At 43.1% G+C, this 14,621-nt stretch overlaps 1 protein-coding gene across 2 annotated transcripts in view; it reads right to left on the bottom strand.

Annotated features, from left to right (window-relative positions):
- The window catches only part of FNBP4 (formin binding protein 4), a 38,667-nt gene extending 34,580 nt beyond the window's left edge, over positions 1 to 4,087 (bottom strand). The window contains exons 1-2 of one of the 2 annotated variants that reach the window (XM_039226738.1): positions 3,812 to 4,087; positions 2,736 to 2,825 (exon numbers count right to left, since the gene is read on the bottom strand). In XM_039226738.1, coding sequence (XP_039082669.1) covers positions 2,736 to 2,825; positions 3,812 to 4,046 — 325 coding nt within the window. In that variant the 5' untranslated portion in view covers positions 4,047 to 4,087. The remainder of the gene's footprint in view (positions 1 to 2,735; positions 2,826 to 3,811) is intronic. The other variant, XM_039226739.1, reaches the window with a different exon arrangement.
- Between the last annotated feature and the right edge of the window lie 10,534 nt (positions 4,088 to 14,621).

Here is a 14,621-nt window from a genome sequence, read left to right as displayed (position 1 = left end):
TTCATTTACATAGGAGTTCACGTTCATTGTTTTAGTCCTAACAATCTTGCTTTCATTAACTTTGGTTTACAAAAGTAAGGTTCTTGTACTAGATACCAATTGAAAGATTTTTTTTTAAGTTTATTATTTTGAGAGAGAGAGAGAGAGAGAGCCATGAGAGAGACAGCACAAGTGGGGAAGGGCAGAGAGGAGGAGACAGAATCCCAAGCCGCCTATACACCATCAGCGCAGAGCTGGATGCAGGGCTTGGGGGTCAAATTCACAGACTGTGAGATTATGACGTGAGCTGAGATCAAGAGTTGAACACTTAATTAAGACATCCAGGAGCCCCCAATTTCTAAAATATTTAACTCTGACTAGACAGATTTTTTCTTTTTTTTAGTGAGAAAGGGAGAATGAGGAGAAGAGAGGGGAGGAGGAGAGAGAGAATCTTAAGTAGGCCACAAGCTCAGGGAGGAGCCTGATGCAGGGCTCTATCCCAGGACCCTGGGATAAAGACCTGAGCCAAAATCAAGAGTCAGACGCTCAACGGAGCCACCCAGGCACCCCATAAATTGATTATTTCTTAAAAATAATCTGTTAACATGTACCAAGAGCCACAAAACTCTTAAGTTTCTTTTAGCTAGATAATCCCATCTTTGAGAATACAACCCCAAGAATAACTAAAAAAAATTTTTCACACAAAGTTGCTAGCAATTTTATTTAAATAAATGAAAGCTGTAAACAACTCAAGTGCACTGGCAAAGCAAATCACAGCACAGAATCTGATGCAATATTAATTTACGGATTACTGGATTACATGAAAAAATGCTAATAGGACAAAAAGTAACACTAAAGGAATAAAAACAAGATAAAAAAAAACAAGCTATGAAATGCATGTTAAGTTCTAATCACACCCTGAAAATTTTGAGTCCATCAATGATAAGGTACAGGAATGAATTTAGAGTTAATACTGAAAATAAAGTCCTAATACTATGTAAACTAGCTTAATCTTTATTTAAAAAAAAAAAAAAAAAGCCTCACAAGGCCATAACCCAGACTACTATTGAGATGCTGTTGCTATTTAAAACCAGGACATTCTTTGAAGCCATAGTCCTTAGCAGTCTTTTATTGAAAGCAGTGCTGGCTGCTGAAACCTCAGTAAGCTTACCTTTAATGGACGGTGTCACACCATTTGTAGTGCAAATCAACTACATTAGGGAGAAAATCACTTCTTAGGTCTAAACCTTACTTGATAGGCTTCAAATAGTAACTTTATCATATTTCTAACAGCTCTACCATTTCCTTAAAACGTCCAGAAACTACCAACGATCAATATGATAAAAGCTTTAGGCCCTCTCCCAGAAAAACACATTTAAGTATACAATTGTAGCCAATTTACAGACCTCTGACATTCATCTGCAGCGCTACATTACCCTTTTATAGATGATGTTTAAATACGACTATCATAGTAGTCTACTGATCTAATTTCAGAGCTTACTCTGAATTTTTCCTTAGATAATTTCATATACATATTACCATAACATCCTGCATGAAAATATCAGATCATGGTGTGAGCAGAGATCAAGCCTTGGACACTTAACCAACCGCCCCACCCAGGTGCCCCCCCATATGATCCATTTTATAGATGAATGCACTCCCAAGGTATTAGCATTAATAATGGAATGCTGATTTGAACCCAGGTTTATCTACAAAACCACTGTTGTGAATATTCCCTCACACTTAATATTTATTTACTTATTTATTTTTAAGATTTTACTTTTTTAAGTAATCTCTACAACCAATGTCAGGCTCAAATTCACAACACGGAGACCAAGAGTCACATGCTCTGGGGCACCTGGGTGGCTCAGTCAGTTAAGCATCCGACATCCATGACTCAGGTCATGATCTCACGGCTCATGAGCTTGGGCCCCACACTGGGCTCTATGCTGACAGCTCAGAGCCTGGGACCTGTTTCAGAATCTGTGTCTCCCTCTGTCTGCCCTTCTCGTGCTCATGATCTCCCTAGCATGAACGCGCTCTCTACTAAATAAACATTAGGATGGCTCAGTTGGTTAAGCATCTGACTTCGGCTCAGATCATGATCTCACCGTTTGTGGGTTCAAGCCCCGCATCGGGCTCTGTGCTGACAGCTAGCTCAGAGCCTGGAGCCTGCTTCAGATTCTGTATCTCCTTCTCTCTCTGACCCTCCCCTGCTCATGCTGTGTCTCTCTCTCTCAGATATAAATAAACCATTTAAAAATTTTAAAACAAACAAAAAAACACTAATTTTTTTTTTTAAAGTCACATGCTCTGCTGACTGAGCCAGCCAGGTGCCCCTAAAAATATTTAATGAGAGCAATTTTCAGCTCCCCAAATATTTGCTAGGTACCAATCAAAGCACTGTGCTGGAAAAGAAATGCACAGAATGAAAGACATCCTTGGTGTCCCTAAAGAACATGAAGCTAATGGGAGAGCAGAAAATTACAAAACAGGATTAAAAGAAAAGTAGTACAAGGTATTTTGGCTACAGGAAAAAAAGCAACAACAAATCTTAGTTTGGTTAAAGTGTACGTACCAGCAAGCCATCAAATAAAAAATTTGACTTTATTTTCAAAATTTTACATTTCCATTTTATGGGACAAGTGTACATTAGCAGCACCGAAGCCTTCAACGAAATATATACAAACCAAATCGGATCCTGATGGAAGACCTTGTAGAAAAGATGCAAAAAAAAAAAAAAAAAAAAAGCGTACCTGTTGCTTTAACGGCCGTAGGTCTGGTGGTCATGACTGGTTTGGAAGGATTCTGAACTCTGGGAACCTCCACCACGACTTCCTGTTCATCTGGATTTTAAAAAGGTACAAACGAAGACTGCAGTTAGAAGGCGGACTAGTGAAAACACTACAGGCGCCAAAACAATCTTGGATTTGACCTTTCAAGTCTCAATTTCACCAATTTGAAAACAGAGCGTGTAAATGCATCACTGATCCAAATAATCGGGAGATAACCAGGCAGAGCTAGACTCTTCCACATGATCAGCGACCTTAAGGACACGATGAGAGTACAATGAAAGTACATCTGAAATCACTCACAATTTAAAAAATACACAGACACAGAATAAATGATCTTCCCGGGGCTACCACTGGGCAACTTTACACAAGCATGGCCAGAGCACTTTTCCCCCCCCAACGGTAACTACCAACGGGAGTTTTTAGTCTGAAATGGTCGCGGCTTCTCGAGCGTCTGGCCCCGTAGCAGCGCGCCCAACAGTTTCTCTTAATCCAAGAACCATTCCGGGGAGAAACCAACAAGTCCTAGGGAAGCCCCAAGCTCCACTTCTGCAGGGATTTGGGGGGATACCTATCAATGTGGGGCTCCGTTCGCTTTGGCTGGCATAATAAAATGGGTTTGCTCGTTTCTAAAGGGTCCCTCACCGTTTCAACGAAAACGAAGAGAAAAGCACACGACGTGTAGAAAAAGCCACGTTTCGCGTCATCAGGCCCCGGACGCGAAGCTCGGACTCTCCCAAATATCCCCCGAAGTTATGCAAATCCGAGCGCCGGCGCTGAGGAGACTCGGGAGGCCAGGCCAACCCCTGCACCAGAGATGGCGCCCCTCCGGCGGGCGGGCGCGCACGGCGCCGCCGGCCCCTTCCGCCGCCGCCTTGGGGCCCACATCGGTCCTCCCCTCGGGCCCCACGCAGCAGGCCTCGGATGCGGAGCGAGCCCGCCCGCCCGGGTTTCTCTTCTGCCCAGGGCCCTGCCCTAGGCCTCAAGCCCCGAGCTCGAGTTTCGGACGCCCCACCTAGGTGCGGGATTCCCTCGCGCACCTTTACCTTCTGAAGGCGACTCGTCCGGGGCCGCGGCGGCAGGAGTCACCGTGGTTGTCGTCGTCGTCGTCGTCGGTGGCGCCGCCGGGGCTGGCTGGCTGGGCGCCGCCGTCGAGTCCGGCTCCGTGTCGGGGTCCGGCTCCGGATCCCTGCCCGGCGTGTTGCTACGAGGCCCCGGCGGAGAGAGCTGCAGGATGGGCCTGCGGCCGGGTACCGCCCGGGACTTCTTCCCCATCGCGAGCCTGAGCGCGAGCCGCGAGCGTCGGGCAGCCGAGAGGGGCGGGCGTTCGGCGCGGCGCTGCGTAATCAATATTCATGTACCGCGACACCGCCTCCTCAGAGAATCGACTTTTAACCGGCGGAGCGCGCGCCCGCGCAAGCGCCCTGGTCCCTTTACGCTATTCTGGTTCCTCCTTCCAGGGTGGCAGGGCGGGCTTTACCCACGGTGCTAGGCGATTGGCTGTTTTGATCCACTGAAGGAGCCAGTAGCCAGTGGAAAAAGAAAAAGAGTGAGAGTCGAGCCAATAGCGCGGAAGAGCCTGAGTTAGAACGACTTCCCATCATGGACTCCACCCATGCGTCTGTTGCGGAGTCTTTTCTTTATCTCCCTTGTCCTCCATCTTGTCCCTATTTTCTACCTGCCGTGGGTAGGTTTTTTGTTCCTTGGGAAGAGCCTTCTCCGAGTTTCGTCCTGATTATTGTGGCTTATTTTGGTCATAACATTGAACACTGACTAGAATAGTGGGTCTTTTGTGGTTTCGTAAATGTTTTCTTAGGGCACAAATCTGATGTCTTATATTGGGTTACTTACCAGCAGGAAAACAATCAGACTTTGTACCGCATAAGAGGGAAAGTCTTAAACTGTTGCGATGGTTTACAGCGTTCCCAATCGGGCCCATCGGTCCGATCCTCGACCTGCATTGTCGTCCTTAAGCACGCTCCCCTCCCTCTCCGCTTCTTCCTTCCTTTGGAGCCAGCCATTGGAATAGCTGGGATACAGCGTCACATGGGGAAATTCTCCATTACTCAGGACCCAGTAAACGTTAGTGCTCTTATGTCTGAGGCACTCACTGCCCAAGCGCTTTACAAGTACAATCGTATTTTCCCAAAACTTTGTATGGTAGATCACATAGTCCTTAATGTATAGATGGCCCCTCAAATTTTTTTGTAAGATCTCATTTTTAAGGAATCTCCGTGCCCAATATGGGGCTGGAATTTATAACCCGGACGTCAAGGGTGCTATGCTCTACCGACTGAAGCAGCCAGTCACACCCCTATTTTTTTTTTTTTTTAAGTTTAGTAATCTCTACACGCAACGTGGGGTTTGAACTCATGATCCTGAGATCAAGAGTCACAGGCTCTTCTGACTGAGCGAGGCAATGTTTGAACGTAAAAGCCATGAAAACAGCGGCTTGTCCAGTTTGTTTCCTGTTTATGAAATGCACTTTCTGGAGCATAAGCACTCAATTTTTTAATGAATATACGGCATAAATATATACAAACGTGAAATAAGTAGCAAAAATTCTTTTCTTGCCTATGGGAGAAATATCTGGATTAGTGTCCTGAGATTAGACTCCAAAAATTTCTGAAAAATTAGCAGCTACAAACAGGAAAATTTGCTGTTTTGAAGCTGTTAGTTTTCTGATATTTCTTGAGAGAAGAGGCATTGAAATATAGGAGTGTGTATAAGAGTTCTGAAGCCAACATCTTGGTTCAAAACTCACCCTCTGCACCTTCCAGAAGTGGTTGGTTGGATAAGTTTATTTTTATTTTATTTTATTAATGTTTGTTTATTTTGAGAGAGAGAGACAGATCGTAAGTCGGGGAGGGACAGAGAGAGAGAGAGGGAAACAGAATCCAAAGCAGGCTTCAGGTTCTGAGCTGTCAGCACAGAGCCTGACATGGGGCTAGAACTCACAAACTCTGAGGTCATGATCTGAGCCGAAGTTGGACGCATAACTGACTGAGCCACCCAGGCACCCATGGATAAGTTTCTTAACAACCTTAAATTTTGTTTCTGCAGCTATACAATATGCTAGCAACAGTATTCTTACGGTAGTCATGAAGCTTAACTGAGAACATAGTTTTAAGATCTTTGCTTTGTACAAAGAGCAAAATAAGCAATTATTATATGGTAGCTATTATTATTAATGAGTCTTTCCTTTTTTTAAAATTTTTTTAATGTTTTTTTATTTATTTCTAGGAGAGAGAGAGAGAGAGACAGCGTGAGCAGGGGAGGGTCAGGGAGAGAGGGAGTCACAGACTCCGAAACAGGCTCCAGGCTCTGAGCTGGCAGTCAGCACAGAGCCCGACGCGGGGCTCGAACCCACGAACCGCGAGATCATGACCTTAGTTTAAGTCGGACGCTTAACCTACTAAGCCACCCAGGTGCCCCATGAGTCTTTTCTTTATACAAAGATCTAGAGCCTATTATGAAACTGGCTGGAATCAAATTGAGATTATGAGCTAAACACACAGTGCATAGAAATGGGAAAGGTTTTTTCCTTGGGAGAAACATATTTCTGGAGGTGACTGAAATAACTGTAGTATTTATAACCATGGTTCTCAATGCTGGCTGTTCATAGAACCATCTGGATAGCAGCAAAGCAATATAAAAATCAGAATCAGTTGGGTTGGGGGTGAGAGTACGGAGCCCATATCAATTTTTTTAAATGTGCATTTATTTATTTAAAAAATTCTTTTAAGTTTATTTATGTTTAAGAGAAAGAGAGAGAGAGAGAGAGAGAAAATGGGGGAGGGACAGAGGGAGAGGGAGGAACAGAGGATCAGAATCTGGCTCTACACTGATCCAATGGGGGGCTCAAACGCCCAAACCGTGAGATCATGACCTGAGCCGAAGTCTGATGCTTAACTGACTTGAGCCACACAGGTGCCCATCCATATCAAATTTTCTTTTATAGTAAGCTGTATGTCCAGCATAGACCCCAAGATCAAGAGCTGCATGCTCTCCTGACTGAGCCAGCCAGTAGGCATCCCAATATCAATTATGTATGCATGTATGTATGTATGTATGTATGTATAGTAATCTCTACAACCATCGTGGGGCTCATGACCCTGAGATCAAGAGTTGCATACTCCTCTGACTAAGCCAGCCAGGTGCCCCTATCACTTATTTTTTTAAAAGCTCTTGACATTATTCTAATGTTTAGCCAGGGTTGAGAACCACTGGCTTTTGAAGGAGACATAGTCTGCCGTTACTGCACTCAGAGAAGGTGTTAGGGATCTGGACCAAGGGTAGGCAAATTATAGCTAAATCAGACCTTTTATTTTATTTTATTTTTATTTATTTATTTTAATTACTTTTAAAGTTTTAAAATTTTATTTATTTAATTTTTTTTTTTTTTTTTTTGAGAGAGATGGAGTACAAGCTAGAGAGGCAGAGAGAGGGAGACACAGAATGTGAAGTGGGCTCCAGGCTCTGAGCTGTCAGCACAGAGCCTAAAGTGGGGCTGGAAATTGTGAACCGCGAGATCATGACCTGAGCCGAAGTTAGGTGCTCAACCTACTGAACTACCCAGGAGACCCCTAAAGGTTTTTTGTTTTTTTTTTTAATGTTTATTTATTTTTGAGAGAGAGACAGAGACAGAGCATGAGTGGGGGAGGGGCAGAGCGACAGATACACAGCCAGCTCCAGGCTGTCAGCACAGAGCCCGAGGTAGGACTCAGACTCATGAACTGTGAGCTCATGACCTGCCAAAGTCGGATGCTCAACTGATTGAGCCCCCCAAGCGCCCCTTTAAAGTTTCTATTTAGTTATTAGAGAGAGAGGGATTGAGAGAGAGAGAGAATGAGCAGGAGAGGGGAAGAGAGAGGGAGACAGAGGATCCCAAGCAGGCTCTGTGCTGACAACAGAGAGCCCAATGTGGAGCTCAAACTCATGAACTGTGATATCATGACCTGAGCCAAAGTCGGATACTCAACCGACTGAGCTACCTAGGCACCTCTGTTCTATCCTATCCTATCCTATCCTATCCTATCCTATCCTATCCTATCCTATCCTATCCTATCCTATCCTATTCCATTCTATTCCATTCCATTCCGAGAGAGAGAGAGAGAGAGAGAGAGAGAGCTGAGGAGTAGGGCAGAGGAAGAGAGAGAGAGAATCCCAAGCAATCTCCACACTGAGCATGGAGCCTGACGAAGGGCTTGATCCCACAATCCTGGGATCACGATCTGAGCTGAAATCAAGAGTTAGAAGCTGAACTGAGTCACCCAGACACCCCTAAAGCAGACCTTTTTTTTTTTTTTTTAGTGCTTATTTTTTTTTTTCGAGAGAGATAGAGTGTGAGTGGGGGAGGGGCAGAGAGAGAGAGACAGACAGAATCTGAAGCAGGCTCCAGGCTCTGAGCTGTCAGCACAGAGCCCAAGGTGGGGCTTGAACCCATGAACCGTGAGATCATGAACTGAGCCGAAGTCAGACGCTTAACCGACTGAGCCACCCAGGCACCCCATATGTATTTTTTAAATGTTCATTTATTTATTGTGAGAGAGAGAGCATGACCAAGGGATGGGCAGAGAGGGAGGGAGCCAGAGAATCTGAAGCAGGCTCTAGGCCATCAGCACAGAGCCCAACATGGGACTTGAAATCATGAACTGTGAGACCATGACCTGAGCCAATGCAGGACACTTAACCAACTGAGCCACCCAGGCACCCATATATATATTATATATACATATACACATACATATATATTTTTTTCTTAAGATTCTTTACTTTGAGAGAGAGTGACCTGGAGAGGGGCAGAGAGAGAGAGAGAGAGAGAGAGAGAGAGAGAATCCCAAGCAGGCTCCACACTGGCAGTGTGGAGCCCTTTGCAGGGCTCAAACTCACTAACTGTGAGATCATGACCTGAGTCAAATTCTAGAGTTGGACGCTTAACCAACTGAGCCATCTAGGTGTTCCACAAACAAACATATATATCTTTCAAGTAAATCTTTATACCCAACATGAGGCTGGAACTCATGACCGAGATCAAGAGTCACCTGCTTCATCGACTGAGCCAGCCAGGTGCCCTGACCAGATACATTCTTTATTATACTACACTATTTTACTTGTTTTTATGGAGGTTCATTTAAATAATAAAATTTCATTTACTGGAAGAAATATCCGTTTTTAGTCTATACAGACAGGCATAGGTTATTTGAACAATAAATTGGCCATTTGATGAATGGAGTTCCATGCAGATATGTAAAGGTATATTCTTGTATACTGGGGTGAATGAGCTACTTATTAAGGTCTCAATTTGTGAAAAAACAGTAATACAGGACTATGTGTTTCTAGGTACAGACAAAATTGGAAAGAACTGAAGATTAAAGAACATGTTAGAACTTTCTATTATATCGTTCTAGTAGAAAAAAAATTTACCAGGTTGAGGTAAATTAGGTTAATTCTGTTATAGACTGTGATTAAGACTTTTCACTACTGATTATTTTAACAGAAATCTTATTTATATTTATATTGCCCACCATGAGTGGAATGTTGATATCAGCCACACCAGAACAGCCTGGTACCCAAAGGGTGGACAAATAGTACAATCTATGAGGATGCACAGACTGTGTTTTCTAGAAGCTTCTGTATCTTGTAACTGTTCAAAAAAATTTTTTTTAATGTTTATTTTTTTGAGAGAGACAGAGAGAGATAGAGCACAAGCAGGGGAGGAGCACAGAGAGAGGAAGACACAGAAGCAGGCTCCAGGCTCTGAGCTGTCAGCAGAGCCTGATGCGGGGCTCGAACTCATGGACTAAGAAATCATGACCTGGGCTGAAATCAGTCAACAGACTGGGCCACCCAGGCGCCCCGTAACTGTTGTTGTTGTTTTAATTTTAAAACTTTTGTTTTACCCCTAAGTGCTCAGTGCAGTTTTAGGAGACAAGACAGCCTGTACTTTGGGAGGGAATCAGAATGGGGAGAGAAAAATCCATAGTGAGTGGGTGAGCTGACCCCTGGGATTCTTGAGCGTTTTGGTGAGGTGGCAGAGGTGACAATGCACAGGACAGCTTGTAGAACAAATCAGCTTTTCTTGGAAGGTTACAAAAATCAGTGATAAACTTGGTAAGAATGGTCAGTACGAAACTCGTGTGTCATTAATTCTATTATTCACAGGAAACAATGCCATTTTATTGTCACAGGGTGGTAATGTAGGGATCTTATGTTACATCTTGTTATATGAGGAGTGATAAAATTTCCCTCTGAGAGTCGTATCTTTATTTAATGGCGGTTAAGTACTAAAGAAGCAGGGAGCTTTTTTTTTTTTAATGGAATGGTTCACGAATTTGTGTCATCATTGCATAGGGGCCATGCTAATTTTTGTACTGTTCTAATTTTAATGTATTTTTTAAAGGTTTATTTTTGAGAGAGAGGGAGAGCAAGTGTGTGAGAAGAGGAGGGGCAGAGGGGGGCTGGGACGGAGGATCCAAAGTGGACTCTGTGCTGATAGTAGCGAACCTAATGTGGGGCTTGAACTCACAAACCACTAGATCATGACCTGAAGTCAGACACTCAACAGAGCCACCCAGATGCCCCTAATGTATTTTTTTTTTAAGTTTATTCATTTATTTTGATAGAGAACCAGCAGGGAAAGGGCAGGGGTAGGGGGTAGGGGCAGAGGATCCGAAGCGGGCACTGTGTTGACAGTAGATAGACTGATGTGGGACTTGAACCCATGAACCATAAGATCATGACCTGAGCTGAAGTCGGACGCTTAACTGACTGAGCCACCCAGGTGCCGCTGTGTAGTTCAAATTTTTAGTATATGTGCTGCCGAAGTGAGCACAGGAGGGAGCTTCTTTTTTTCTTTAAAGATTTTTAGTGTAATCTCTATACCCATTGTAGGGCTCAAACTTACAACCCTGAGATCAAGAGTTGCATCTCCACTGACTGAGCCAGCCAGGTGCCCCTAAGAGGGCGCTTTTTATTTTTTTAAGTTTATTTATTTTGAGAGAGAGAGAGAGAGAAGCAGAAAAGAAAATTTCAAGCACTGACAGCGTGGAGCCCAATGTGGGGCTCAAACTCACAAACCGTGAGATCATGATCTGAGCCAAAACCAAGAGCCGGATGCTTAATGACTGAGCCACCCAGGATCCCCAAGAGGAACCCTTTTAATAACATTTTATAATCAGAAATTGTTGGCATGGGAAAAACAAGGAATAATGAGGCTACTATGGACTATGAAAACACCACATGGTCCAGGAAACGAACCATTTCGTTTTCTCCAGAACGAAAGTGGAGAGAAAAGTGAAGTGAAAGAATTCCCATCTTCTGTTCTGGATGGAAACCAAAGTGAAGAAGGTGGAAAAAAAGAAAAGAGGGGTGCCTGGGGGTCTCAGTCAGTTAAGCATCTAACTCTTGATTTCAGCTCCAGTCATGCTCTGTTTGTGAGTTTGAGGCCTGTGTTGGGCTCTGTGCTGACAGTGCGGAACCTGCTTAGGATTCTCTGTCTCTCCCTCTCTTTTGCCCCTCTCCCCAACTTGTGCTGTCTCCCCAAAATAAACAAACATTAAAAAAAAAAAAAAAGGAAATGGACAGAAGAGCTGGGTTTGCTCCAGGTTGGGTGGGGTCTTGAACCAAAATACTGACAACAGAAAAAGCTGGTCTGGGTCTTTTCCAGTGCCCCCATGGAAACCACTGCTCTGATGAGCAATATAGGTGGGTAATTTTCTGGAACAGGGTCAGTCTCAAGGCACTTCCCGTTCTCCAAAATGGCTAGAAGAGGATTTGATATTTTTCAGACTGTGACTTATGATCCATTGGTCGTTCATGAAAGCGTCGGGTTACATAGTGACAAATACATATTCTGTGAAACCTTTCTTTTGGCTTTTATGTGTGTATTTGGTTAAATATGTATATTTCTTGCTTGGGAGCCACGGGTTTTTGAGCTCTGGCAGGGCAAGGGCTCTCCCAGTCCCAATTACATCAAACACTTCACATTAACCTTGGCAGACCTAAAATGAAAAAAGAGCCATACATTTCAATATCTACCAATAACAGTACCACAGTGAAGCTCACATTGTTATTTAAAATATATAATGTAATTATGGTATTGATAGTATAAAAATTAAAGGCTTATGAAAAACTCAATAGAGGTCAAAGGGCATACAAGCAAGTAATATACAGATCATTTCCTTAAAAGATACATTTTAATATACAGAATAAAATCCAAGATATTACTTTTCATGATCCCCAAAATCTGTGGGCATGAATATTTCTGAATCTGACCAGGAAAGTTTATATTTTGGTCCAATACATTATTAGACAAGTTGTATGATCAAGTCCGGCTTGATTATCATAAATCATAGAAGTTAACAGAATTTACCTTGAAAATTGGGTATAGATAAAATTCCCCATTTTTTTCTTAGCTAAGAGTTTACTTAACTTTAGCCTCAGAACCAGATTCAAAAGAAGGTATCTTCTTTCACAGCTGATCATCATTTTAGGTTTCATCTAGGCAAATTATTTAATACTTTATTGAAGATCATACAAAAACTCCACAATAAATAATGAAAAGAATATGCAAAATCATTAGCCTCTGTTTGCAATACAGAAAATACATGTCAGTTCTGGACCAAAATAATTCCACTGAAATACAGACAGTGGCCGGGAAGAATGAAGGGTCTGTAGTGGCTGTGTCCAGTGGTTAGCCACAACCAACCACCACCACCAGCTACTGTGGAAAGTGAGGGTGGGTTTTAATTTGCAGATAAAGAATGTCTTCGGTCATTTAAAAAAATAGAAACTCTAAAAAAGCTTGTGAATCATATACAAAAGCAGCTGTTTGAGACCAAGGTTGAGAACCAGAAGTTGTGTGTTAGCACCGCCAGCAAGCACAGGTTCTGTGGCTCATCTGCCCTCCTCTCTTGCGCAGAACGCAGACTTGATGTTGCACACACCATTTGTGGGTATAAAAATTGTCCTGGGATACAGGCTTCCTGTAGGGTAAAGTCTTAAGCCCTAAGAGGCACCAAGCGGTTACAAAGGCTAGGCAGTCGTCCAGATCACAAGTTCCGACGATATAATAAGTCCCGTGTTGCCTTATCAACTTTTTCCTGGTAGTCCTCCAACTTGTCAAGTATTTTCTGGGACAGCTATAGGAGAAAAGAAGGGAATCATTACAGAACAGGTCAAGGACTAAAAAAAGAATGAAGTTATTCACCACTTTGACTTCGCCAACTAGACTCCCCCTAATAAAGATGACCGCCACTCCGCTTCACTTACTCAACATTCAGTACAGGATTCTGTGATTCTATTGATAAAATCGGACTTCTGTGTTAACATACCCTACCCCAATCCTGTTCTCCTAATGAATTTTCTAAACATGCAAATCACACCAGCATTTTAATAAAAGCATTACTGGCTCCCTTCTCAGAACCAGAGAGGCTACATCTGATTTAGCTACATCTGATTTAAAATTTCATTTTATAAAGGGATTGGAGCAGCATGTTAAGGGCAACAAAGAGATACTGTTCTCCCCTTGATCCTTGAGAACTGAAGAGCCAGCTTTCAGTGGGAGTGCTAGGGCTTATGCTTAACCAACTAAGCCACCCAGGTGCCCCTTGGGAGTGCTAGGGCTTATGAAAGACACCTGACCTGCTTCATGAAAGGACTGACTTACAGCAATGTTGTGACTGTTGGCACTGTTCTCTCCTAGAGCCTGGAGAAGCTGGTCAATAGAAGAGTATGGGAGCCACACCATCGGAGCTGTTGCAGACAGCGGAAACTGAAAAGAAAAATATCTTCTATTTGAAGAAAATCTCAAAAGCAGACCATTTCTTCTGGGTAGTTTCACAGGTTTGGACAATATAAACTTCTTTACTAATTTTTTTTTTCACAGTAAGAAACTGTGTATGTGTGTACATGTACACAAACACACATTTGTCCCTCCCCCACCCCTTCACTTCTCTTTTCAACTGGGAAACTTATCCTTTTCTCAGTTAAATCAAATGTACTTAAATTTTTTTTCAATGTTTTATTTTATTATTTATTTTTTGAGAGAGAGAGAGAAAGACGGGGTGTAAGTGGGGGAGTGGAAGAGAAAGAGGGAGGGACAGATTCTGAAGCAGGCTTTAGGCTATGAGCTGTCATATGGAGCTCGATGCAAGGCTCCAACCCACAAACCGTGAGATCATGACTTGAGCCAAACGTTGGATGCTTAGCCAACTGAGCCACCCAGGCTCTAAATTGTCAAGGAATGCTTTCCTATTTGCAGTCTGAAATTTAGGTTCAAATTAACTGGAAAAAAAATTTTGGAAAAGGAAAGCTTATCTTTCAAAGTTCTGAATACTTTCCTAAGAGTTCAAGAGCTTGGCTTTGTAGTTAACTAGACCCAGATTTTAGACCTGGCTATTCTTCTTCTTCCTTTTAATATTTTTAAGTATTTATTTTTGAGAGAGAGAGAATGAGCGAGAAGGGGCAGAGAGAGAGAGAGGGAGACACAGAATCTGAAGAACTGAAGCAGGCTTTGGGCTCTGAGCTGTCAGCACAGAGCCCGACATGGGGCTCAAACTCATGGGCCAAGCCGTGAGATCATGACCTGAGCTGAAGCTGGACACTCCACTGACTGAGCACCCAGGCATCCCTAGACCTGGCTCTTCCATTTACCATCTGTGTGAGCTTTGGCAACTTATTTAACCTTTGAGCCTCTGTTTCTTTATGGGTTAAAAAAAAAAGAGGGGGGGTCGGTACAACAATCTCCCATAGGTGGGTGTAAGGATTAAATAAGAAAACACTTGCAGAAGCTCAGCAGTTTTAGCACACAGAAAATAGCATTTTGTTTTTAATTACCTCTCTCCTCTA

The sequence above is a fragment of the Hyaena hyaena genome, unplaced genomic scaffold (genome assembly GCF_003009895.1).
Source record: "Hyaena hyaena isolate Hyena2069 unplaced genomic scaffold, ASM300989v1 scaffold_23, whole genome shotgun sequence".
NCBI lineage: Eukaryota > Metazoa > Chordata > Mammalia > Carnivora > Hyaenidae > Hyaena > Hyaena hyaena.
This window is presented reverse-complemented; position numbering and strand designations above follow the sequence as displayed.